Source organism: Cervus canadensis, chromosome 16, assembly GCF_019320065.1.
Source record: "Cervus canadensis isolate Bull #8, Minnesota chromosome 16, ASM1932006v1, whole genome shotgun sequence".
In the NCBI taxonomy this organism is placed as follows: Eukaryota; Metazoa; Chordata; class Mammalia; order Artiodactyla; family Cervidae; genus Cervus; species Cervus canadensis.
Window position 1 is genome coordinate 19,761,230 of NC_057401.1, and position 27,173 is coordinate 19,788,402.

General features: G+C 40.5%; 1 protein-coding gene across 2 annotated transcripts in view; it reads right to left on the reverse strand.

Moving 5' to 3' along the window:
• The window catches only part of RAB3C (RAB3C, member RAS oncogene family), a 277,405-nt gene that overhangs the window by 233,734 nt on the left and 16,498 nt on the right, over window positions 1–27,173 (reverse strand). For both annotated transcript variants that reach the window (XM_043489090.1, XM_043489089.1), the window contains exon 2: window positions 18,476–18,703. In XM_043489090.1, coding sequence (XP_043345025.1) covers window positions 18,476–18,703 — 228 coding nt within the window. The remainder of the gene's footprint in view (window positions 1–18,475; window positions 18,704–27,173) is intronic.

Genomic DNA, 27,173 nt, shown 5'->3' on the forward strand with positions numbered 1-27,173 from the left:
CTGAGTTAAAAATTACTTTAAAATAATACTAAACTATTATATGTCTTTTTCATTCTCATTCTTTCATAAGTGTTCAGTGGAGGTTTCCAGAGGTAACAGGTTACATGACATGTGACACAGCAAAAGACTGAATGAGAAGGCAGATATCGGAATCCAGCTGTCCTCTATGAAATCAGACATTAAAGGGATTTGCAAAAATACAAAACAATATTACTCTTCTCACTATTTTTTTTCAAAATGTAGTTCTTTTCATCAAAAGTATATAATTTATTTTTGCATGCAATGTGTTTATTATTATTTTAAATAAATTGGTTAATTTTTTCAGTTTTCACTTCTAGTACAGTAAATATCAATAGATAAAACCCACATATACACAAGTTCTTTGGGGTCTTCAATACAAATACAAATGGGCCCTCAAAATAAGAGAACACTATATAAGACACATTATACATACCACATTATTCTTCAAAACTACCCTATGAGGCAAATATTTTTATCCTTATTTTACAGAAAATGAAACCAAGACACAAGAGAGTAAATAATTTGCCCAGAATCTAATCAAAGCTCACTATTTCTCCCCATGCTCTCTTGCTCCTGTTATTAAAGCTGGCCTTATGATTGGCCTACTTGTGAGACTGAGTATAGAAATGGACAATGGGCAGACCGTACATAAAAATAAAACTTTGAGCCACAACCTGTAGCAACCTGCCAGGAAACCACCCCACTTACCTCCAATAAACAACCCAGGATGCCAGCCTGCAATTAGACTCACAGGAAACTAGATTGCTATCTCTAGTGATGATCCAAGAAGCTATTAATAAATAAAAAGTTTTGTAAACAACTCATTCAAAAGAGTCAGGACTTATTAATAACTGAAAGCTTCTTCTAAATTTTGTCCCCACTTTCAACTTAGGGCCAATCAGAGAAAGCCAACTATGCCCGCCTAACCAACCAGAAAGAAGCTGTTCCCCTTCTAGTTATCCCCCCTACAACTTCCCCTGCCAAGAACTTTCACTCAGGACATCACCTGATGCCTTCCTTTTTCTCTCCTAGAAGGCTTTTCCACTCCTCTTTTAGTGTTTCAGTCTCTGCCAGAATACAAGTGATAGTGGCTGGCTCCTTAGCTATATCAAGTTCAGCATAAAGAGCCTTTGCTTTTCTCATTTCGTTGTTCTTCATTTACTTCCACACTTGTTTCTGTGCCATTATCCTGTAAGTCATCAGAAGACAGGAAGCTTTAAAACTCTTGGCTCCCTCACCTCCAGAATCTAGCACTTCATACAGTACAGAGTGATCATTCATAAACATCTGGTCATTTAAGACAAAGCCATGCTGGGGCCTTTTTGACTAAAACAGGGCGACGACCTAGTTATCTGGCTGTTCACTCCATACCATCCAGCCTAGTGGGGTTATACCACACAAATCCCCATATCACTGATTTCCAGACATCTGGGCTTCCGAGATCTAGATAATATTAATAATTGTGAAAAATGAAAATTCTCAATCTAAAATGAAACCAAGAGATATAAAATGAAAATTTTATGCATGTGTCCTCAGGAAAACAAAACTTAAGGACCGAGAGGCTGATTTCTGGTAAATGATAATACTGAAATTTTCTTAAATGATAATGAATTGGTTAAGGGCTGCCAAATATCAAGCCTGGAAAGTTTTGTTCATAGTTTCCAGACACATGAACAAGATATGGGGTTGGTCTCACAAAATAAGCTGAATTGAGTTTTGACTGGATTGATTTTGACTGCTAGGGGAATTTTCAGATTTGACCTTCATTTGTTTTTTATCTCAACAGGCTCTAACTGAACCCCTTCATCTTGACCATCTTGACCTTCCCTACCCGTAATGAAACCCACCCTGTGCCTCAAAGGAGCCTGTGATGTGCTAGAGTTTACATGTTCCAAAGTGTAATTCCTCTACTATTCCTTAATAAACTCACTTTTGAACAACAGAGTTTACCTTTACATCAGTTTACCTCTTCATTTAGGTCAACATAATAAATAAATATAAATGGACAACTGACAGAGAACTGCCATATTTTCCCCTCATCTTTTCAGAGATTAGGTAAAAGGTTCACTGGTATTTTTATTTTCTATGCAGACATTCACTCAGATTTGAGTGAAAATTAATTTATCTTTTAAAGAAGCAGACCTTAATGGCCATATATGTACTCATAGTGCTAACTCATTAGCAGTATCTTGAGTGTTTGATAGAATTATTCAGAAAATGCCCATTGATACCGTGAGGGAGGACCATGTGGTCAGCCAGAGCAAAACAAAAGTTTTGAAATATTCCATATTATTCAAATTATCATGGGTATGAATATAAGAAAAGTGAAAGTGAAGTCACTCAGTCGTGTCCGACTCTTTGCAACCCCGTGAACTGTAGCCTACCAGGCTCCTCTGTCCATGCCATTCTCCAGGCAAGAATACTGGAGTGGGTTGCCATTTCCTTCTCCAGGGGATCGTCCCAACCCAGGGATCAAACCCGGGTCTCCGCATTGGAGGCAGATGCTTTAACCTCTGAGCCACCAGGGAAGTCCATGAATATAAGAAGCACATGCCATATAATATCTCTGATTCAAGTTCTCTAAAATGTGTATTTGGGCTGTCTGCCTTTTTATTTGATAACTGAAAGGTTTTATATAGAAAATATAAAACACTACCTTCTTCATTGTGCAGGATATATGCTTTCACCTTTCCAGATCCCCTCTTTACCCAATTCCATCCTGCTCTGTGGTCCAGGGAGCTAACTTCTGTGAATCGCTAGATCAGAGTTCCCCCGATGGTAGGCTCAGCCAATAAGAGGTACAGGCAAAAGGTCAGGGGTCAATAGGAATGAGACATCTGGACATTTCTTCCTTTGGCCCCTTCTCTGCAGAGTCACTGACAGGCAGAAGCCTTGGTCCTTTAGAAGAACACAGCCCCTCCTCCACCCACCCCTGTAGCTACAGTACAGCTCTCTCCTGCTCCCCATTCCCTTCACGCCAAGCGGGAACAGCTCTGAGTTTGCACCTCTCCTTCTTGCTTCCCCAAACTCTGGACACAAGTTTGTAAAAATCAGTAAAATCTCTTAAATCATCCAGTGCATTTCTCTCTCAAACCCTGTTGATACTTTCACTCCTTCAATTTTAAAAAATTTTATGTCTCCCTTTCACTTTTAGTATACTCCATAGTTTTGCACCTGATACTTTACAGACATTCTAGGATTGATTTAGTTGTTTTCAAAGACTGGAAACTTCTTGAACGTGGAAAATTTGCCTTTCACTTCTCTGTATCCATCAATGAGTTGAGTAAAGTGATTTCTGTCAACTGATGCCCACACTTGTATTTCTTTTATCTTGCTGGTTGAGTTGTCATAGTGGCTATGCTCAGGACTAGCAAATTCATGTTTTTAGAGCAAAAGCAGGAGGAAAAAAATCATAACACTGAAAATAAGAACTATCTAGCTGGCGAAATGCCGCACTTTTCTCTTAAATCTTACTTGAGAAAAAATACAAAGCAATTAAATGCTTCATTTGTACTCAGATTTAAGATGTGTTTATATAATACCAGAACAACTGGTCAGTTCAGTATCACTTCAAACAAATCAACAGGAAAAATGAGTGACTTAGTGACACAGACAGTCCACATCTTAGATCAGAGGCTGCCGGTATCACCAGTATAATTTCCTAAGGAAATTAAATCCCAGTATTTTAATAACAGCTCTCCATGGATCTAATGATTTATAATTGTTTTGTTACAGGGCAGGACATCAATTTTATGAGCATTTAATAAACAGGCTTGTGGGTTTGCCTTTCCTGTGCAGTTGATGGCTCAGTCTAAACGCACAGATGGCTCCAAAGCACCAAGAAACATCTCAACAACACAATTGACTACACTTGGGCAGATTAACATTTACCAGTGGCTACAGACAGGAACCCAGGTGTCCAGAAGACATTTCGTCTTGTCAGTGTGCCCATATATTTCATTACCATGTCAGGACACCAAAATAAAGCTGTTCGTATAAATATCTGCCTACATTAGAAATGGCGATTTATGGCCTCCCATAAATATATGCACAGTTCTAGAAAATGTGGAGTTAGGTAGGTAGGTAAGGTCAACATTGGTAAAATACAGGAGACAGAGAAAGAAAAATGACATGCTATGTGTCGGCACTATGCTAAGAACTTCATAAATATTTTATTAAATCTTTACAAAGAGATTGTAAGCAACACACTCAGATCTGCTAACCACTCGTTAGCTATGTGACCTTGGGCAAGTTATTCACTCTCATGCCTCAGTTTCCCTATCTGTGAACTGAAGCTAAGAACAGAAAATATTCCATCCTTCTGATACTGTTTTACATTTATCAGATTGTCCTGATTATTCCTCCACAGCATTATCATAATTTACAATTCTTTTACTTTCAACCTCAAATTCCTTCACTGCGTCTGGCACATAGTAAAAACTCCATAAATGTCAGTCAAGTGAATTAATGAATGAACAATTGCTTTTCATTTGTCAGTTCTTAGCTTAGATATATAGATATTCTCAGGAAGCCTTCCCAGAGTCCTCAAGACCAAGTTAGGCATCTTCCCTGGCAGTCCTGTGCCCCTGCCTCCTGAGAATTGATCACAGCAGATGAATCCTATCTTCTCCCATCTACCATCTCATCAGATGGTTGCCTCCTAATGGCCAACTCTGCGCATCCTTCACTATTGAACCCCCACCAACGAGCACAGTGCTTGGAATACAGTAGGCACCCAACAAATACTTGGTTTGATTAAATTACTAGACTGGGTGGTTGGTACACTACTTACAAAAGAAAACTAACATTTATTTGTCAGTTTTATACCTAGTATTGAGCTGGGTGTAAGTATTTATTATAGCAAATATTAGCAACTAAGAGGTAGGGGTTATTTTCTCTCATTTCACAAACAAGTAAATGTTGGCACAGGGAAGTTAGTGCTTGAGGCCACACAGCTAGTGAGAGCAGGGTCAGTATTTGAACCACAAACTCCCGGCCCCTCGGGTGCACACACTTAGTGACCCATGGGGTGAGCCTTTCTTCCATATTTGTTTTCCTGTCTTCCTACATGGGTGGTAAGCTCTGCTAGGCCAGGAACAAGGTCTGTACCATCCTTTGTATTTTGTCAATGCTGAGAAGTGAAGGGAAGTCGCTCAGTCGTGTCTGACTCTTCGGGACCCCATGGACTGTAGACTACCAGGATCCTCAGTCCAAGGGATTTTCCAGGCAAGAATACTGGAGTGGGTTGCCATTTCCTTCTCCAGGGGATCTTTCCGACCCAGGGATCGAACCTGGGTCTCCCGCACCGCGGGCAGACGCTTTACCGTCTGAGCTACCAGGGAAGCCCCTTCTCGATGCTGAAGAGAGGTTTAAACACAGCAGGATGGGGGAGTCACTGCTTCTGGCTGTCTGAAAGAGTGAATGTTTTTATGTATCTTGACATTTCACACACGGTATCAGCTTCTTCTCAGGAGTGAAACTAAATCTTGCCTTTCTCAATATCCCAGGAAAAGCAGATGCTAAGTTAGAAGAAATGTGACAGGGGGAAAAGAGCATACAAATGACGGCAGCAGGAATGGTCTTGGCAGCTGTCACTGGCTTCTGCGGTTCTCTTAAAAAAGTGTTGGTTCCTTAGCCACAGATTAGAGGGTTGAACACCATCCTGAAATCAATGGTCAGGGTGATTAGGCTAGGTGAGCATCAAATGCAAAGACTGCAGTCAGAATTACTTTCCTGCAGGTATTTGTTCCATTAACTCAGATGCTTCCTTCCAAATACTCTTCTTTATATGCACACTCCCCAACAGTGGAAATAGGCATTCCAGAAATGGGCGAGAAGTGAATGGAATGTGTTCCAGTCCCTCCTACTATGCAGATCTATGTGTTTTAAGCATAAAACAGATAAAGCACAACCTACTCATGCTGGAACATAGTAAGTTTCAAACAAATAACTGATTCCTTTCTCTAACTATAAATACTTTCTTGGAACAGGTAAGAAGGGAATATAGAAAGATATAGAGCAATTATTTATCATGGAAAAGGTACCTGGTAGAGATTAATATATGTAGGATTCGAGGCAGTTGGAGAGAAGATGGTGAAGTAGAAGGACTTGAGCTCACCTCCTCTCACAAAAACACCAAGATCACGACTAACTGCTTGCTGAACTGTGTCAACAAAAAAGACCGGAACCTACCAGAAAAAATATTCTCCACCCAAAAGCAAAGAAGAAGCCACACAACAGGATGAGAAAAGGAACACAAAAAAATCAAATCCCATACCCACTAGGTGCGTGACCTACAAACTGGAAAATAGGGAATCATAGAGTTTCTCCCACAGAAGTGAGAGTTCAGAGCCCCACACATGGCTCTTCAGCCTGGGAGGGGTGTGGCATCACAAGGAATAGCCCCCAGAGAATCTGGCTGTGAAGGCCAATCAGGATTGATCACATGAACCCCAGAGGACTGGGTGAAGCGGAAACGTCACGCCTGGAGGGTGCACACAAAGCATCGTGTGCACTGGAACCCAGAAAAAGAGCAGTGACTTCCTAGGATCCTGGGCCAGACTGACTGTAGGTCTTGGAAGGTTTGCTGGGGAGGCAGGTGAGGTGTGACTCACCACGGAGACAAGAACACTGGTGGCGGAGGTACCCGGGGGTACTCACCGGCAGACTGGAGGCTGCCACTCTGACACAAGGACCTGGCACCACCCAGCAGCCTGTAAGCACCAGTGCCAGGACCCTGCAGGGCAAACAACCAACAAGGAAGGAGCGAAGCCCCACTCATAAGCAGACAAGCTGCCCAAAAACTACCTGAGCCCCCAGTCACAACTAAACACACTTCTTGACATGGCTCTGCCCCCCCAGAGAGACGAGACCCAGCTCCACACACCAGTGGGCGGGCACCAGGACCTCCTACCAGGAAGCCTGCACAAGCCTCAGGACCAGCTTCACCCGCCAGGGTCAGAGTCAGACACAAGAAGCAAGAGAGCTACAATTCTGCCGTCTGTGGAAGGAGACCACAAGTGCAGAAAGTTAGACGAAATGAGACAGCAGAGAAATGTGTTCCAGATGAAGAACAAGATAAAAACCCCAAGTAACAGCTAAGTGAAGTGGAGACAGGCAATATACCCAGTAAAGTATTTAGTATAATGATAGTAAAGATGATCCATGATCCTGGAAAAAGAGGGGAGACAGAGACCAAGAAGATACAAGAAATATTTAACAAAGAGCTAGATGAGGGGTTTTCCTGGTGGCTCAGTGGTAAAGAATCCGCCTGACAGCACAGAACACAAGTTCGATCTCTGGTCTCACATGCCTTAGAGCTACTAAGCCCATGTGCCACAACTATTGAGCCTGTGCTCTAGAGCTGGGAGCTGCAACTACTGAGCCCATGTGAGGCAATTACTGAAGCCCACACACCTTTGAGTCCATGCTCCACAAGAAGAGAAGCCACTGCAATGAGATGCCTGTGAACTGCAGTGAAGAGTAGCCCTGGTCTCCACAACCAGGGAAAGGCCCACACAAAAACAAAGACCCAGCACAGCCGAAAAATAAATAAACAAACAAAATTATATTAAAGAAGAGCTAGATGATATAAAGAATAAACAGACGAACGATGACTGAAATGAAAAATATACTAGAAGGAATCAACAGAGTAAATGAAGCAAAAGGAGGAATAAGTAAGCTGGAAGACAGAAAGGTAGAACTCAATGACACAGAACAGAATAAAGGAAAAAGAATGTAAAGAAATAAGGACAGTTTAAGAGACCTCTGGGACAACATTAAACTGCAAACATTCTCAATAGGGGTCACAAAAGAAGAAAAAAATGGGCTTGATAAAATATTTGGAGAGATAATAGTGCAAAAACTTCCCTAACATGGGAAAGGAAACCTTCACTCAAGTCTAGGATGTTCAGAGTCCCACATAGGATAAACCCAAGGAGGAACATGCTGAGACATGTACTAATCAAATTGTGAAAAGATAAAAACAAAGAGACAATATTAAAAGCAACAAGGGAAAAACAACAAATCCCCATAAGGTTATCAGTTAATTTTTCAGCAAAATCTCTACAGGTTAGAAGGAAGTGGCATGATACATATAAAGTGATGAAAGGGAAAAACCTACAATGAAGAATACTCTACCTAGCAAGGTTCTCATTCAGATCTGATGGAGAAATCAAAAACTTTACAGACAAACAAAAGCTAAGAGATTTCAGCACTACGAAAACAGCTTTACAAAAAAAATGCTAAAGGAACTTCTCTAGGCAGAAAAGAAAAAGACGCATCTAGAAACAAAAAAATTACAAATGGGAAGGTTGGCCAGTACAGGCAAGTATACAGTTAAGGCAGGAAATCATCCACACAGAAATATGATGCCAAAACCAACGATCATAAGAAGAGTACAAACGCAGACTGTAGTAAATGCTTTGGAAATTAAAAGACCAGTAATTTAAAACCATCTTATACAGATACAGCCTGCTATATTAAATCCTCATGGTTACCACAAACTGGAAGTCTATAATAGACACACAGAAAAGCAAACCAATCCAAACACAACACTAAAGTTAGTCATCTAATCACAAGAGAAGAGAACAAAAGAGGAAGGGAAGAAAAAAGACCTACAAAACAAATCCAAAACAGCAATAAGCATATACATATCATTAATTACCTTAAATGTAAATGGATTAAATGCCCCAACCAAAAGACACAGACTGGCTAAAATGAACACAAAAATAAGACCCATACATTAACACATGCTATCTATAAGAGACCCACTTCAGATCTAGGGATGCATACAGATTGAAAGTGTGAGGATGAAAAGGTATTGCATGCAAATGGAAATCAAAAGAAAGCTGAAGAAGTGACACTCATATCAGACAAAATAGGCTTTAAAATAAAGGTTGTTAAAAGAGACAAGAAGGACACTACATAATGATCAAGGGAGCAATCAAGGAAGATACAACAATTGTAAACATATATGCACCCAACTTAAGAGCAGCTCAATATATATGGCAAATACTAACAGTCATAAAAAGAAAAATTGACAGTAGCAAAACAATTGTGGGGGATTCTAACACTCCACTTACATCAATGGACAAGCCATCAAGACAGAAAATCATTAAGGAATTAGATGGACCTATCTGTTATTTATAGAGCATTAGATCAATTGATCTAATGCTCTATAAATATTAAGTCAGATGGACTTAATTGATATTTATAGAGCATTCAATTCAAAAGCAGCAGAATACACATTCTCAGATGCATTTGGAACATTCTCTAGGATCAGTTCAGTTCAGTGGCTAAGTCGTGTCCAACTTTTCGCAACCTCATGGACTGCAGCACGCCAGGCTTCCCTGTCCTTCACCAACTCCCAGAGTTTCCTCAAACTCATGTCCATTGAGTCAGTGATGTCATCCAACCATCTCAACCTCTATCTTCTCCTTCTTCTCCTGCCCTCAATCTTTCCCAGCATCAGAATCTTTTCCAATGAATCTGTTCTTCGCATCAGGTGGCCAAAATATTATAGCTTTGGCTTCAGCATCAGTCCTTTATATTCAGGGTTGATTTCCTTTAGGATTGACTGGTTTTATCTCTTTGCTGTCCAAGGGACTCTCAAGAGTCTTCTAAAGCATCAATTCTTTGGCACTCAGCCTTCGTTATGGTCCAACTCTCACATCCATACATGACTACTGGAAAAACCATAGCTTTAACTATACAGACCTTTATCGGCAAAGTAATGTCTCTGCTTTTTAATATGTTGTCTAGATTTGTCATAGCTTTTCTTCCAAGTAGCGAGCATCTTTTAATTTCATGGCTGTAGTCACCGTCTGCAATGATTTTGGAGCCCCAGAAAATAAAATCCGTCATTGTTTCCACTTTTCCCCCCTCTATTTTCTTCATCTGTAAAACAGGGCTAATAGAAATAACCACATTCCTTCATGGGGTTTGGCAAAAAATGCATTCTAAAATGCACATAAAGTGCTTACTTTGTGGGTCAACACTGGGTTCATTACAGTGAGGCTCTTATCAGTTGTATCATCAAATTTTCAGGAAAATCTTAAAGATCTTTTCCTGATCCCAACACTTGAAGTCTCTAAACACTGAGACCCAGAAATGCACTGAGTCTGTAGTGAGAATGGTTGAAATCATAAGCATTTGTCAGAGCAGAATTAATGACACAAGCCACCCCTGGGGCTCCAAGAACCTGCCTGCTGCATGAAGCGTGTCTTTTACTTCCCTTCTGGCTCAGCTGGTAAAGAATCCACCTGCAACATCGAACCCTGGGTTCAATCCCTGGGTTGGGACGATCCCCTGGAGAAGGGAAAGGCTACCCATTCCAGTATTCTGGCCTAGAGAATTCCTTGGACTGTACAGTCCATGGGGTTGCAAAGAGTCAGACATGACTGAGCAGCTTTCACTTTCACTTTTCTTTCTGTATTCAGATGTTTTGACAGCTGGGACTTGTGGATCATGGAGGGACTGCGCTGATCAATTAGTTAACTCTTAGAGACAGTCAACAACTCACTGGAACTCACTTTTCAACGCAAACCATCAATACAGAGTTCACAGGGCAACCACCCCAGTCTTGGGTTCTCACACTGGGCACTATGCCCCTGGCCTAATCACTCCAGAGCCAGGCATCTGATGACTTAGGAAAGCCACTAAGCCCCAGGGCCTGCTGCAGGAATTCAGACTAGCCAGTCCTCAGCCTGCTTACATGTCTTATACAGAAACCACAATAGAGGCTGTCATCACATTCCCCTTTCTGCCTCCTGACCCACTCAGGGACTCCCCCTCGCTCCCAAGGGCCCTCCTCCCCAAGCCCATGTGTCCTTCTCTTAAAATCTCGGAGTGTAACAAACTACTATTTCAATGGCAGTTGTTTCCTGATCTGTGGCCTCAACACATCTAAAAAGCAATAAAACCTGTCTTTTAAAATACCATCTTCCTCCAGGACTGAGCTGGGGAAGCAGGGTTAATATCTTCTCAGTTTACTCACCCATCTCCTGCATTAGATTTTGATAGACACCACCTACATATATGGCTGCTGGATGGAAATCAGAATTCCCTTTCGTTGCATGTTAACTAGCAGCACATGCTTGATGAGCAGATGACATTTTTGTGAAAAGGAAAAGGCACCCCTTCCTGGGGCTGAGCACAGCTCAGCACGTGGCTCTCTGGCTGGAGCGCAGTCACACTTGAACCCTGGTCGGTGCCCTTGTTCAGTGCACAACGTGTACATCTGCCTGTGGCAGGCCTCTGATCACCATGAGGATGACGTCCTTCCTAACTCAGGCTGGCCAGAGCTCAGAAATGAAGGAGGGAAGAAGATGGGGAAAGGAGAAAGAGGGACAGAAAGGATAAGGAGTGGTGAGGTTGAGGGTGGGAAAAAGAGAATGCAAAAATGATAAAAATGCCAGTTCTAACTAATAAGGAAACAGCAATCCCCTCTGTCTACCTGCCCCCTGCCCACTTTAAAGCTATATCCTCTAATTAAGCTGTGAATTTTTCAAGTCAAGTCTTTTATTAGTTAGAGTTAACCTTGATTTCTGGACTTGAACAATGTAGACCTAACTTAAAAAGGAGAAGTGCTTTCTTTAAGTAAAGGAACTTGCCTTTTATTCAGGAGAACCACAAATTCCAACCCAGTTCTCTACATAGTCTAGTTTCAAGAATTACCAGTATTCTTTATTTTGTAGATGGCTATAGGCCTCAAAGTTCATACAGTAGTAATATAGACACTGAAAATAAATACAACACTAAGATATTCTTAGTAATGGGTGTTGTATTATTTTTCAATCTTCTCACTGGGAGGAAATCCACTCTAAAAGCCTTTCATGAAGCTAAACTACTTTAAAATTAAAAGCAAAATATTATAGACTCCAGTTGTGAAATATTTTACTGTAGTTAAAGAAAAAAGCCTATATACAATTGTCCTCCAATATATTCTTCATACATTAAATACACAAAATAAAAGAACCAGCTCTAATACTTGAAGTTTCAAAAATTCTGAAAAATTTTTACTTGAGAATCACAGAAATGATAATAAATAAAAATGCAACAAGAAATGTTAATGTAGTGAAGGACCGAGGGATTCATAAATATACTAAATGAATGTAACCTAGTACAAATGAACCATGGTATGTCTCTAAACAAGTTTATTCCAAGGTAGTAATCAACTTCCACAGACAGGAGGTGTAATACATCCAGAAAGAAATGTCAGTGTTTCTAGTAGCTGTTAAAATGCTTTCTTTAAATGTGGATCATTAAAAATCCAATAATCCAGTCTGGGGTTTCAGAATCCTGCTCCACCCCTCACCCCACAGCACATGCAAAACCCCTACTCATGAAATTAAAAGACGCTTGCTTCTTGGAAGAAAAGCTATGACTAACCTAGACAACATAGTAAAAAGCAGAGACTTCACTTTGCCAATAAAGTCTGTACAGTCAGTGCTACGGTTATTCCAATAGTCACATATGAATGGATGTGAGAGTTGGACCATAAAGAAGGCTGAGCATCAAAGAATTGATGCTTTCGAACTGTGGTGCTGGAGAAGACTCTTGAGAGTCCCTTGAATAGCAAGGAGATCAAACCAGTCAATCCTAAAGGAAATCAACCCTGAATATTCATTGGAAGGACTGATGTTGAAGCTGAAGCTCCAATACTTTGCCACCTGATGTGAAGAGCCAACTCATTGAAAAGACCCTGATGCTGGGAAAGACTGAAGGCAGGAGGAGAAGGGGCAAGAGAGGATGAAATGGTTGGAATACATGGCTGCCTCTATGGACACGAGTCTGAGCAAATTCCGGGAGATAACGGAGGACAGGGAAGCCTGGCATGCTGTAGTCCACGGGGTCACAAAGAGTAGGACACAATTTAGTGACTGAACAGCAACAAATAAAAAACTGGGCAGTCTTACCACTCAGGTTCTCTCTTGCTGACACTGTGGAAGTACTCTTGCCTCAAGTTTTACATTCCTTTGCCTAATGGCAACACTGGAAACCAGATATGAGATGTATCACAACTGTCATAACACAGCACTTCCTTTGAGTGTGAAGTGGCAACCAGACTCACTTAGCTAGAAGAAGACCTGGATTTTAGACTCTGCTCCGGCACTAACTGTGAGGTGAAGTCAAATCACTTCACCTCTTCATATACCTTCATTTCCTAACCTGGAAACAGTTCTATTTGTGGGCAGTTTAAAACAGAGTGATCAAGTCTACAAGCAATAAATGAAGTCTGCAAGCAATAAATGCTGGAGAGGGTGTGGAGAAAAGGGAACCCTCTACACTGTTGGTGAGAATGCAAACTAGTGCAGCCACTATGGAGAACAGTGTGGAGATTTCTTAAAAAACTGGAAATAGAACTGCCATATGACCCAGCAATCCCACTTCTGGGCATACACACCGAGGAAACCAGATCTGAAAGAGACACATGCACCCCAATGTTCATCACAGCACTGTTTATAATTGCCAGGACATGGAAGCAACCTAGATGCCCATCAGCAGACGAATGGATAAGGAAGCTGTGGTACATATATACCATGGAATATTACTCAGCTGTTAAAAAGAATTCATTTGAATCAGTTCTAATGAGATGGATGAAACTGGAGCCCATTATACAGAGTGAAGTAAGCCAGAAAGATAAACACCAATACAGTAGACTAACGCATATATATGGAATTTAAAAAGATGGTAACTATAACCCTATATGCAAAACAGAAAAAGAGACACAGATGTACAGAACAGACTTTCAGACTCTGTGGGAGAAGGCAAGGGTGGGATGTTCTGAGAGAATAGCATTGAAACAAGTATACTATCAAGGGTGAAACAGATCACCAGCCCAGAGGTTGGATGCATGAGACAAGTGCTCAGGGCTGGTATACTGGGAAGACCCAGAGGGTGGGATGGAGAGGGAAGCGGGGTGGCGGGGGGGCGGATCGGGATGGGGAACACATGTAAATCCATGGTTGATTCATGTCAATGTATGGCAAAAACCACTATGATATTGTAAAGTAATTAGCCTCCAACTAATAAAAATAAATGGGAAAAAAAATAAAAAATAAAACAGAGTGATCAGAATTACATGAATATCTATAGCTTTTCTTGGTAAAGATAATAATGAACTGGACTAATCCATGATGATTTTTATCACTATGAAACAATTTTGCTTCTCTTGCTTTGAAATATATAATAGGCTCTGATATTGTGATAGAACAAGAAACACATATTTGGTCTTCCTCCTGGTTCCTGACACAGAGCTTCCATAATCCTTGGAATTTTCTAAGTGATAGGAGTGAAAGGAGCATGTTTTATTATTTATAATAAGCCCCTTCCAGCCACCCAAGAGTTCATGCTAATGAGGCGACTCCTGGTTTACACCTACATAGTTTCAAAAGGAGGGGTTATTACAACATTGTAAATCAACTATATTCCAATATAAAATAAAATTAAAAATAAAAAGAATAGGGGCTGATTGTCAGAAGAACAACTTATGTGATCAAAAAGTTGAAACTTTCAGTCCCAACCCTGACCTCTGGGAGGGGAGACAGGCTGAAGACTGAATTAATCACCAATGACCAAGGATTGCATCTGTCATGCCTATATAAAGGGAGCTCCATAAAAATCCAAAAGGATGAGGTTTAGAGAGCTTTGGTGTCGGTGAATGCATCAAGGTGCTGGGAGGGTAACACCCCAGAGACTGCAGGATGCTAAACCCTCCCTCCCCTACAAAAACTTGCCCTATGCTTCTCTTCTATCTGGTTGTTCCTGAGTTGTGTCCTTTATAACAAATTGGTAACAGTAAGTAAAGTTTTCCTGAATTCTGTGAGCTGTTCTAGCAACGTATCAACCCTGAGGTGTGGGGTTGTGGACCTGTCAATTTATAGCCTGTAGGTCAAAAGCACAGGGGCCCAGGTTTGTGATGGGTGTCTGAAGTGGGGATGGGAGGAGAAGGGGTAGGTTTGTGGAACTGATTCCTTTACTTGTGGGATCTGTGCTAACTCTGGGTAACTAGTGTCAACATCGTATTAACTTATAAGACATCTAGTTAGTATCTGCATAGAAATGAAGAATTTCTTGGTTTGGAAAACTCCCACCTTTGGTTTCAGAAATGTTGCAAGTAGAAACAGATCACACACAGTTCAGGCTAAGATAGTTGTAGACACCTTAATGAATTTGTTACACATTAATACAAGTGCATAAAAATACTATTAGTTGGGGAAAACAGTTCATGTTTGACTACTAGCATATAAAATGGCAAACCATCAATGCCAGATACAGTCCCAAATAAATAAAGTTAAAAAAAACTGTACACAACTAATTATTTCCCACTATAGTTATAACAAAGCAAGACCCCCTAGAATTACTGTAGGAATGTTTAGATTTAAGCAAGCTAGCCTATTACTCTTTATCCTTTCTCCCTCTGCATGACTGAAGTCATTGAGATGGTCAAACTCTTTCAAAAACATGTTCTTCAGCATCCCAGGTACATTGTCTAAGATTCTACCACCTGATCAAGAGAACGCATCTTAATTAGGGCAACATGGTGAAGGGGAACAAACCAAAGCATTAGAATTTGATAGACCTAGCCTGGAATCAACCCCTTGACATCTATGATCTTGGACAAGCTATTTAATTCGTCAGATAGGACTTAGCAAGTGAACAATAACAAAAACCTTCAGGTTTCTTGTACAAAATAGGAGTAATAATAGAAAGTTTGGTTGTTGTGGGAATTAGATGTAAGACATAGGTATATGCTCAATAAATGCTAGCTACATATAATATTTACACAACTTGATATTTGCTTATAGACATATAGTTACTCCATGAGCATTCATTTCTTTTCCCAACTATATTATAGGCTCGATGAGCCAAAATCTTTGTTTTTGAGTGGTTCACAATCTAGTAGACCAGTTAGAATAAGGTAGTGTCAAATCTACTTTCACACCCCTAGAATCATGGGTTCGTTAAGAGTTCCCAATGTCCCTAAGAGGAAGAAATAAGATTGTTTTGATCACAAAGAAAATAGTGGCCATCAGACTACCATTGTGATTGAGGAGAGAGCTGGGTGAAGGGTTTCTGGGTGGCTTATCCCTGAAGGGAGTGTGGGTGTCCACAGAATGGAGGATGAGGTCCCAGGCTGAACTGGGCTATGAAGAGAATTAGAGGTTTTGGGGAAATGGTGGATTATGGATGCATGTGTGCATGGAAGTCACTTCAATCATGTCTGACTCTTTGTAACCCCATGAACTATAGCCCACCAGGCCTCTCTGTCCACGGGGATTCTCCAGGCAAGAATACTGGTGTAGGTTGCCATACCCTTCTCCAGGGGATCTTCCTGACCCAGGGATCGAACCCGCATTTCCTGTGGCTCCTGTACTGCAGGCAGATTCTTTACCACTGAGCCACTGGGGAAGCCTGGATTATGGACGCTGCTGCTGCTGCTAACGCACTTCAGCCGTGTCTGACTCTGTGCGACCCCATAGACGGCAGCCCACCAGGCTCCCCCGTAAAAAACAGATGCAACTGAAATTCAGTGTACAGGAGTGAGCTCTGGCCTGGTACTATCCCTGAGGGTTTTGAAATATTTTTGTAAGTATGCAATTATAATTCTCAAAAATGTATATTATTTGAAGTATATCAGTTTTATATTAAGGACAGATGACTTTACATCTCTACCAAGCAATTCTTTCAAGAACCTAAATTGAGAAACTGCTAGAGATTATAGGATTGCACTTATACACCATGTTGGTGTTTTACTGAAACTATCACAACAACCACCTTTAAATATTCCTAAGATTAATGGCAGGAGCTGTCAGCAAGAGAAATGACAGTTCTTCCGTATTAGCAGAAAGAACATGGTTACAAAGGTGAGAGATGTGTAGTTACCAAATTAATTTTTAATACACCAAAGCCCATGAAAACAAAGAGACCTTTCTTAGGCCTGGATCTGAAAGTTATCTCCATATAATAATCAGTTGCTTAAAGTTCAAAAGGAAGAGAATATGAAGCAATAAACACAGCTCTTTCTGTCTCTGTATACAGGGCCGCATGCTTCTAAAGAGGGATCCACCCAACAAAATTATCTTTGGGAACCAGTACAGCAGCAATGGGAACTGGGTCTTTTTTTTCAAGTTCTTTTCTGAGTTCTAATTAGACTTTGAAAACTCCATAATGAAAATAAGTAAAAAACTAACAATCTACTGTAAGCTGCCTAAGAGGATATCTACCTGTATGTATACCTGCACCTTTGAATTTTATTCCTAAGAGCTTTAAGATATGAAAGGACATCTGCTATATTTATTATATACAGATATCTTAAGGGATCTTTCCTTTAAAAAAAAATTTTAATGCTTTACTCCAAGATTTGTCTTTCTTTCAGCTTTCCATATTTGAGGAGGCAAGCTTATTATCAGTCCTACAAATCAACTCTGGCACCAGCAACAAATGTTAGTAGGTGTTGGAATTGTCTCAGAAGAAGACAGAAAGCTAAATTCTTGGGAAACATCCATTTATAGCTCAAATCCATTTGAGCGGCAGATGTACAAAAGAAAAGAGAAAGGGGACCTAAACTCACTGTAAAAGCATTCTACCGTGGTGCCCACACATTACACGATGTACAAAAAGTACTATACAACTCTCTATTGGTATAGTCAATTTTTTTGTCATTTTATCTCTTATTTCTTTCAAACCTGCTATCCATACATACTTTTTCTTCTGTTTCTTGCTTGCTATTCTCCTCAGTTAATTGCAACCATTTAGTTAAACAATCTCTGATCTTCTACGGGGGAGAGAAGAGGCAGAAAGCCAGACACATGGTCTGAAAACTTATTGAAGAACCTTCTCCTTAGAAAAAAAAAACCCTGTTTAAAATAAATTCTTTATTTCATGTGTCTTGCTGTGTTGGACTGTGTGGTAAACATAACTCTTGGCGCTGAAAACACAAGGTCTGAGGAGATGAAACAGGAAATTTTCAAAATTTAGCTGGGGCATCATGAAGGGACTAATCCTAAGCTTTCTCTACATTATGCTTTAAAATGACGAGGGCAGGTTGCTTCCTGTGACCAAAAGGGCTAGGTTCAGTTTGCCTATTTTGTGGATTAGAAAAGTGGCAGAGAAGGACCCAGAGACTTGCTCCAGGTCACACAGACCCGAACAAGACAGAGCCAGACTTTCTGTTGAGTGTTCCTTACCACAACAGACAGACATTTGGATTTCCTTTCTTCTAGAGAGCCTTAAGAAGCATCAAATGACAACAAGGTCTAGTTCAGTCTCCACACCTTAGAGAGGCATCACTCTCTTGGCCTTTGAACTAGAATGTGCTGTGGCCAAGAAACCTGGCAATGAAGGCTGAGGGACGGCCGTGGGATCAGAACAAGGCAGAAAGCGTTTGCCTCACACACGTACATGGTCCATGCCCTAGATTGAAGAATGCTGTCAGTTCAAAGTCACTTACCCAAATCTGAAGCTTAATTCTCTTTTCATTTTTGAATACAGTTTTGACTTTGAAATCGATCCCAACTGTGCTGACGAACGCAGATGTAAAGGAGTCATCCGCGTAACGGAAGAGAAAAGATGTCTTCCCCACGCTGCTATTGCCAATGATGAGCAGTTTGAACATGTAGTCAAAGTTCTGATCAGAGGAGTCTTTCTGGCCATACCTGGCATCTTGGGCAGAGGCCATCTGTGGGGAAAAAACAAAAGAGGTGTGGATGAGTCTGCTGTTTGCTATGAGGCTAGCAGCACATTCATTATTGGCCTTGCCAGAAACAGATGTCAGACCACTTAGGAGACAAGTTGAGAGAGCTCCCCAGCCTTCCTCTGATGCTGGTATCCATGGCAATAATTCCCTGCTGGAAAACAGCAAAGCAAATCTTACGGCTCTTTCCAGCTGTGTCAGTGTTTGTCACTGCTCAGCATTCAGAACGAATCAAAGACACCAAAGGAGATGTAACATGAAAAGCGAAGATATGAGGGCACGCAGACTCTGGAACTTTGTAATTCCAGTGACGGCGACACCAAAGTGGCCGAACAGCAGGGTGCTTTTTCCTGAGTTATCTGAATTATTAAGGTCTCTCTTATTTTCTAGGGAAGCATACCCAAAGCCTATCTCTATTTCAACTGTGAATATCACTTGAAGTCAACATCCTTACATACATGATCAATCTCTTTCAAATAAAAATTAATGATAATGACAAATATATATGGTTCAAACAATGTGCCAGGAGTTGTTAACCCTCATCACAACCCTATAAGCGGGTGCCTTTATTATTTATGTATTAAAAGGAGACAGTTGAAGCTCAGAGATACTAAGTATTTGCTCAATTTCACACACTTTGTAAGTAGTAGAGGCAGGATTCAAATCAACCAATGTGGTGCCAGGGCTCATGTTCTTAACACCTCCCAGCCCAGTTTCCAAAGAGAACTAAGGAAATATGCACATATGCTTTAAAGACAATGTGGGAAAGATTCATTGCAGATGCATTCATGAAGAACTCTACCTGGGTTCAAACCTTGGTTCCACCACTTACTGGCTCTGGAACATAGAGGTTTTTTTTAATTTTAAATCAGTGTAACTCAGTTTCCTCTCTTCTATGAAATGGAAAAAAAAGTACTATCCAACCTGAAACACTTGTGAAAATAACCGATGGTAAATCTGTATGATAGATGTATAAAGAGACCAGCATAGAATAAAGAATAATCTCTATAGTAATTAAAAATCCTCTGGGTGGATTTTTCCTCACCTTTTTTCAATGACCATTTTAACATCTATCAAAAATCCTGCTGCATTGCTGTAAGTGACATCTGGCTCCATATAGAAACGAGGCAGTTAAAAGGGTGAATCCCACTGATCAGTGCATTTTCCTGATTATCTTTGCTGATGCTATGGATTCTTTCTTTGCTGTGCTCTTCAATACAGTAGCTACTATTCACATGTGCCTGTTTATATTTAAACTAAATAAAATTAAACATTCAGTTCCTCACTCACACTAGCCACATTTCAAATGCACAAGACCTACCTGAGGTCAGTGGCTACAACACTGGATAGGGCAGGTCCAGGGCACTGTCATAACTGCAGAAAGTTCTATTGTCTGCCTAAAGTCTTTGGCTAGACAGTCTTTTTTCATTCCTTATAAAATCTGATTAATAAGTACATCCTTCTATTGGTGGTGGTTTAGTTGCTAAGTCATGTCCGACTCTTGTGACACCATGGACTGCAGCCCACCAGGCTCCTGGGTCCATAGAATTTTCCAGGCAAGAATACTGGAGTGAGTTGCCATTTGCTTCTCCAGGGGATCTTCCTAACCTGGGGATCGAACCTGGGTCTCCTGCACTGCAGGCAGATTCCTTATCAACTGAGCCAGAAGGGAAATCCCATCTTTCTACTAGGGGGACAGCAAAGAGGTGGCAAAAGTATACAGAAGAACTGTACAAAAAAGATCTTCACGACCCAGATAACCATGTTGGTGTGATCACTACCGAGAACCAGACATCCTGGAATGCGAAGTCAAGTGAGCCTTAGGAAGCCTCACTGTGAACAAAAGCTAGGGGAGGTGATGGAATTCCAGTTGAGCTATTTCAAATTGTAAAAGATGATGCTATGAAAGTGCTGCACTCAATATGCCAGCAAATTTGGAAAACTCAGTGTCCACAGGACTCAAAAAGGTCAGTTTTCATTCCAATCCCTAAGAAAGGCAATGCCAAAGAATGCACAAACTACTGCACAATTGCACTCATCTCACACGCTAGTAAAGTAATGCTCAAAACTCTCCAAGGCAGACTTCAACAAAATGTGAACTGTGAACTTCCAGATGTTCAAGCTAGATTTAGAAAAGGCAGAGGAACCAGAGATCAAATTGCCAACATCTGCTGGATCATCAAAAAAGCAAAAGAGTTCCAGAAAAACATCTACTTCTGCTTTATTGACTATGCCAAAGCCTTTGACTGTGTGGATCACAACAAACTATGGAAAATTCTTTAAGAGATGGGAATACCAGACCACCTGACCTGCCTCTTGAGAAATCTGTATGCCGGTCAGGAAGCAACAGTTAGAACTGGACATGGAACAACAGCCTGGTTCCAAATCGGGAAAGGAGTATGTCAAGGCTGTATATTGTCACCCTGCTTATTTAACTTATATGCAGAGTACCTCATGAGAAATGCTGGGCTGAATGAAGCACAAGCTGGAATCAAGATTACCAGGAGAAATATCAATAACCTCAGACATGCAGATGACACCACCCTTATGGCAGAAAGCGAAGAAGAACTAAAGAGCCTCCTAATGAAAGTGAAAGAGGAGACTGAAAAAGTTGGCTTAAAACTCAACATTCAAAAAAAAAAAAAAAAACTCAACATTCAGAAAACTAAGATCATGGCATCTGGTGCCATCACTTCATGGCAAATAGATGGGGAAGCAATGGAAACAGTGACAGATTTTATTTTGTGGGGCTCCAAAAATCACTGCATATGGTGACTGCAGCCATGAAATTAAAAGACACTTGCTCCTTGGAAGAAAAGATATGACCAATTTAGACAACATATTAAAAAGTGGAGACATTACTTTGCCAACAAAGGTCTGTCTAGTCAAAGCTATGGTTTTTCCAGTAGTCATGTTTGGATGTGAGAGTTGGACTATAAAGAAAGCTGAGCACCGAAGAAATCTTTTTGAACTGTGGTGTTAGAGAAGACTTTTGAGAGTCCCTTGGACTGCAAGGAGATCCAACCAGTCCATCCTAAAGGAGATCAGTCCTGAATATTCATAGAAAGGACTGATGGTGAAGCTGAAACTCCAATACTTTGGCCACCTGACGTGAAGAACTGACTCATTTGAAAAGACCCTGATGCTGGGAAAGATTGAAGGTGGAAGGGGACAACAGAAGATGAAATGGTTGGATGGCATCACTGACTCAATGGACATGAGTCTGAGTAAGCTCTGGGATTTGGTGATGGACAGGGAAGCCTGGCGTGCTGCAGCCCATGGGGTCGCAAAGAGTTGGACATGACTGAGTGACTGAACTGAACTGAACTGAAAGAGAAAATCCCCAGAAGACAGCTGAACCCTAGAAACAATATATGTGCTCAGTCTCATCTAAGACCACACTGGTTGCTGAAATCAGAGCTGTGTATGTGCAAAACAACTGAAGGAAAAAGGAGAGATGGTGCAGTAATGTATTTCCTTTTTATAAATGCTGCCAGCAGGAGAACACAACCATATGAATAAGAATAAAGGCAAAAAGAAAATCTGTATATATTATGAAATTTAAGGACAGTAAACATTCTGATTGCATTTCACACTTTCTTAATAAATATAAGCTTAAACATTTCTCTATCTCACGTCCACATAACCACACAGATGTCTCAGTAAATATGACTGGAATGATTGTTTACAGTGGGAAAAACTGGGCCAGTAAAACAGGCAGGTATCATCACTCTCCTTTCTGACCCAGGAATCTACATGCTAAGGTAAACTTCCCCCAACACAAGCAGTCTTCCAAGAACAAAAATAGGATTATAATTCTTGACTATTGGTTTGAACAATGATGTCTTGCTCTGATAAATTTTGATCCCCCAGAAAGCCAGGTAACTGTTTCGTTTGACACTCCTATTCCTGCAGACATAAGCCTTTCACCAATTAAGATTCCCCCCTTACAGAGATGCTAAGTTTCACCATGCCTGCAAATGGTCTTTGTTCAGATCTTTTTACCATCTTTTATATGAACCAGCCCAGATACTAGGTTCTGAATTAAGCATGTTCAGTTAAGCCATAGTCGGAAAACAACTCTACGGGTATCCTAGACCTGCTCATTTTCTCAGCCTGATTACCTACCTACCATTACCCTGAGGTGGGATTCTAACTGAGTCCTGTGGATTTCTAGGCTGCCTTGAAAGAAAATGTGATAAAGAAAGCTGATCAATCCCAAGTCCTAGTCCAAAATTAGACCAACTCCAAACCTGCAGGAATATAGGCATCATCATTATATACACTTTTTAAATGTAACTGTACAGATTTACACAGAGAAAACCATACTGGAATTTTCTCCAGCATAAGAAATAGAAGGTGTTCAATTTTAAAGGCTGATTATACCAGTTGCAGTGGCAGCAAATACGGTGGCCGGAGTACAGAGGATGAGCAAGGATGAGGCTGGTGGATATGTGGATCGAGATCCTCCAAAGGATTAATTAGAAGAGTCTGTCAACCTGCTAACCTTGAAGATGGTATGTGGTTTCTTCAAACTATTTCCTGATTTATATCCTCAGTAGCATTCATCCAACTCTTTGTGACCCCATGGACACATGGGGTAGCCTCACCAGGCTACTCTGTCCATAGAATTCTCCAGGCAAGAATACTGGAGGGGGTTGCCATTCCCTTTTCCAGGGAATCTTCTCTTCTCCAGGGATCAAACCCAGGTCTCCCGCATGGCAGGCAGATTCTTTATCATCTGAGTCACCAGGGAAGCCCCATAAGATCCACAGTGAGTCCCAAAGATGTGCATTCAGAATGCATATGTGTTTCATTAAACTTTAGAATAATGAAATATATCCTAGCTTAGAGAATGGAGCAGACTGCCCTAATCTTGCTGAGGATAGAAATGAAGCAACCTTTATTTACAAAACAGAAACAGTCACAAATGTAGAAGACGATCTTACAGTTACCAGGAAGGAAAGGGGGATAGGGATAAATTGGATGATTGGGATTGACATATACACACTAGTATAAAACAGGTAACTAATAAAGACCTACTGTATAGCACTGGGAACTCCACTCAATGCTCTGTGATGACCTGTATGGGGAAAAAAGCCTAAGAGAGGAGATACATGTAGATGCATAACTGACTCACTCATTGTGTTGTACACCTGAAAGCAAATAACATTGTAAACAGACTCTACCCCCAGTAAAAAGTGAAGCAATCTGACAGCATATGAATGTCGAAGGGACAGACAGACAGTCACTATACAAGTTGGCCTACACTTTTAAATATCCTCATGTGAATGTTTCCAAAATGCCCATGGGAAAATATGAAAACATGAGTGGGCATGAAGGAAGTCCCAGAGAGCAAACTGGACTTTATAAAAGATATGAGAAAACCCTTTTAATGTATTAATCTTAAATTAATTAAAAGAATCATAGAGTGGGAAACACTCTTGAGGGTTGTCCTTCTTCCACTTACCGCAGTGTCCCTCTTGCTGGCATGACACTGGTATTCTAGCCTAGCCCTCCCCATCAAGTGAGAGAAAGTTTGCTAGGCTGTGAAAAGCCTACTTCACTGATGAACAACTACAAGTGTTAAAATTTTCTTCCATAAATTTGAGTTAAAATCTACTTCCCAATAGCTTCTGTACATGTGTTCTTCCTTATGAATCAAGAGAGATGATTAATTTACCCTCTGAAAAAACTTCAGGTGTCAGGATCACAGCTCCATAAGCATCCTCTCCTCCTGACTGGATAATCTCAGCTTCTTTAGCCCCTCTGTTCCACATGGGACGTGCTCAAAACAGCCCACACATCTAGGTTAAAGCTGACATCTCTGCAGATGTCAAAATCCCATGCATGGCTCCTACAGTTGGTCACAATATTCCAGATATTTATCTGGTCAGTGCAGAGTATAATAATATTCTTATGTCCTATCACACTTCACTTAACAATAAAGTAATTCTCAAATGTTCAGCACCTTTTTTCACATTCACTGTTAAAAACATGGGTCTCCCCCATCCCGATCCTATGCCTTGGCAATGTACTTTTTAATGAAAGTATCAACCTTTATATGTTTTCTATTACCCTTCCTTTTGCTTGTTTTGATTTCCAATTCTGTTCTGTTCTGATAACTTTATGTCCTTTCATCAAGAATATTAGTTATCCCTTCCAGATCTATGTCATTTCTAAGTTTAATCAGTATGCATTTTATATATACTCACTTTAGATGCTAATCAAAATGCTAATAAGTTGGTAGACAAATAACAATGAGTTTTTTTACCCTGCTGAATATATAAACCTATGAATGAGACTTCTACAATATGTCCTTAAGGACCCTGGCAAGTTTGAAGCAAATTTTTAACCTCTGGGAGTTAGCGCCTAGCAAAGTCACTGTGCTGGCCCTCTGGGTGTGCCTTGGTTCAATAGAAAGGGAACAGATCATAGATTTAATTGACGTGTCATTTTTAATTTCAATTAATAGTTTCCCCAGAAGTCCTACTGACCAGGGACCAAGCAGATTACCTTTGACGAACAAAGGCAACCATAGTCTACTTCAGAAATTTTGAACATTAGCTTTTCCAAATAAATAAGAAAGCCAAATTATCTGCAGGAATTCCCTTGGGTGCTTAAAAAACTAAACTACACTAAGCCATTTTGTGCATCTGATGAGAAAAACAGAAAGAAGTCATTTAAAATGTACTATGTTCCATCTGCTACTACTGGTAACAGCCTGAAGGTCAATGGGAAGAAGAATGAGGGTAAATTATCCAGAAAATGAAATGCAATTCTTTGAAACTGGAAGAGTGAAAGTACGGATGGACCTTATATATGAGAAGTATGGAAATACATAAATTAGTTTCAAATCTCAGTTGTTACCTGAGGGAAAAGAAAAGGGTAATAAAAGGAATTGTTCCTGAGAGTTCCAAAGGAAAGACTAAATTTTAAAAACCAAGAAGGAAAATATTAAAACACAGGATTTTCAAACACCTGTCACCTGGCCCCTGGTGGTTTCTCCTGGTGAAGGACTCCTCTGTGCTTGGCTTGCCTGCCTCTGTGTTTGTCTCTTTAGAATGGATTGTAACTGTGATGTCCTTTGCAGTCTCCAGCCAACAATTTCTCTATGTGTCTGCTACTGTTTGCTCTGGCGAGAGCCAGCTGAAAAAAAACAAACACTACCCGTGTCACTGCAGACCCATCACCACTGAGCTGAAAAGATGCTGTCCAAGGAACTGGAAGTTGCCAGGACACTAGAGGGTAAATAGTGGCTTTTCTAACCCTGGTTTCTGAAGTAAAGGACCTAGGAAGTAGAGCAGCATTTGGAAACTGTCTCTTTTCTTTATGTTGGAAAGGAATGAATTACTATTTCATTGGACTCCTGGGGAATGTATATGATGGTACACCAAATTATGGTTACACTTGCAAGATGCAAGTTGCTCTGAGTTTTAAGGATATTCCTCAAGCTCAGTTTCACAGAAACTCTCACAGACTGCATCTGATCTCTATTCCATGCATAGCTTCTTTAGTACAGGTGGATGATAACACACAGCAGATGCACAGGAAAATGGTAAAATAACTGTAACAACAGCTCTTACAGACACTGTACTATGTGCTTTACACATATTATCACATCTCATCCTTTCACTGCCCCCCAGATATCAATATCTAACTGTTAGCACCCCCGTGTTAGAGGAACTGAACGTTCTGGGTGTATTTCAGAATGGCTACCTTTCCTCAGCCCCCGATAGAAGCATAAGGGCATTTTTTCCCCAACCTTAACTATGAGAGTTTAGCAGAGCTCTTGGAGGTAAAATTCAAAACTGTGTGAGGCCCCCTGGAGTTTTTATCTCTTAGACTTGTCCACATGGCACCTCTAGCAATTCATCAACTACAGGCTACGTTTTCTTTACCAATTACATTTAGGTTTTCCTCCCATAGTACTGATCTCCATGGAGGTTTCTATTCCAGTAAATTATGATTCTCTATATCTGCCTATTTGTATCTCCAGTCTGGTGGCAGCATTTTCCCCTGTGACCTCAATTCTCTAATGTATCTGTGAAGAGTTCTTAATTTTCAATTTGTTCAGTTTTTCTTTTATGTGAGGATAGGACTGACCACTTTCAAGTTCCCTCCATACTGAACAGGAAACTTGAAGCCATTATCTCCATTTTAAAGACAAAACTAGAGCATCAGAAAAGAGCTGCAGTAGAAGGGGGTCCCTGTTTTTCAATAGGATATCCTGATTTCTCCGTTTCCTGACTGAACCTTCATGACCTGGAGCAAATGGGCTATAATGTACTGTACAGCACAGAGAACTCTACTGAAGATTCTGCAAAACCTAAATGGGAAAAGAATCTGAAAAAGAATGAATATACATTTAACTGAATCACTATGCTATATATCTGAAACTAGCCTAACACTGTAAATCAACTATACTGCAACAAAAATTTTTTTTAAAAAAGAA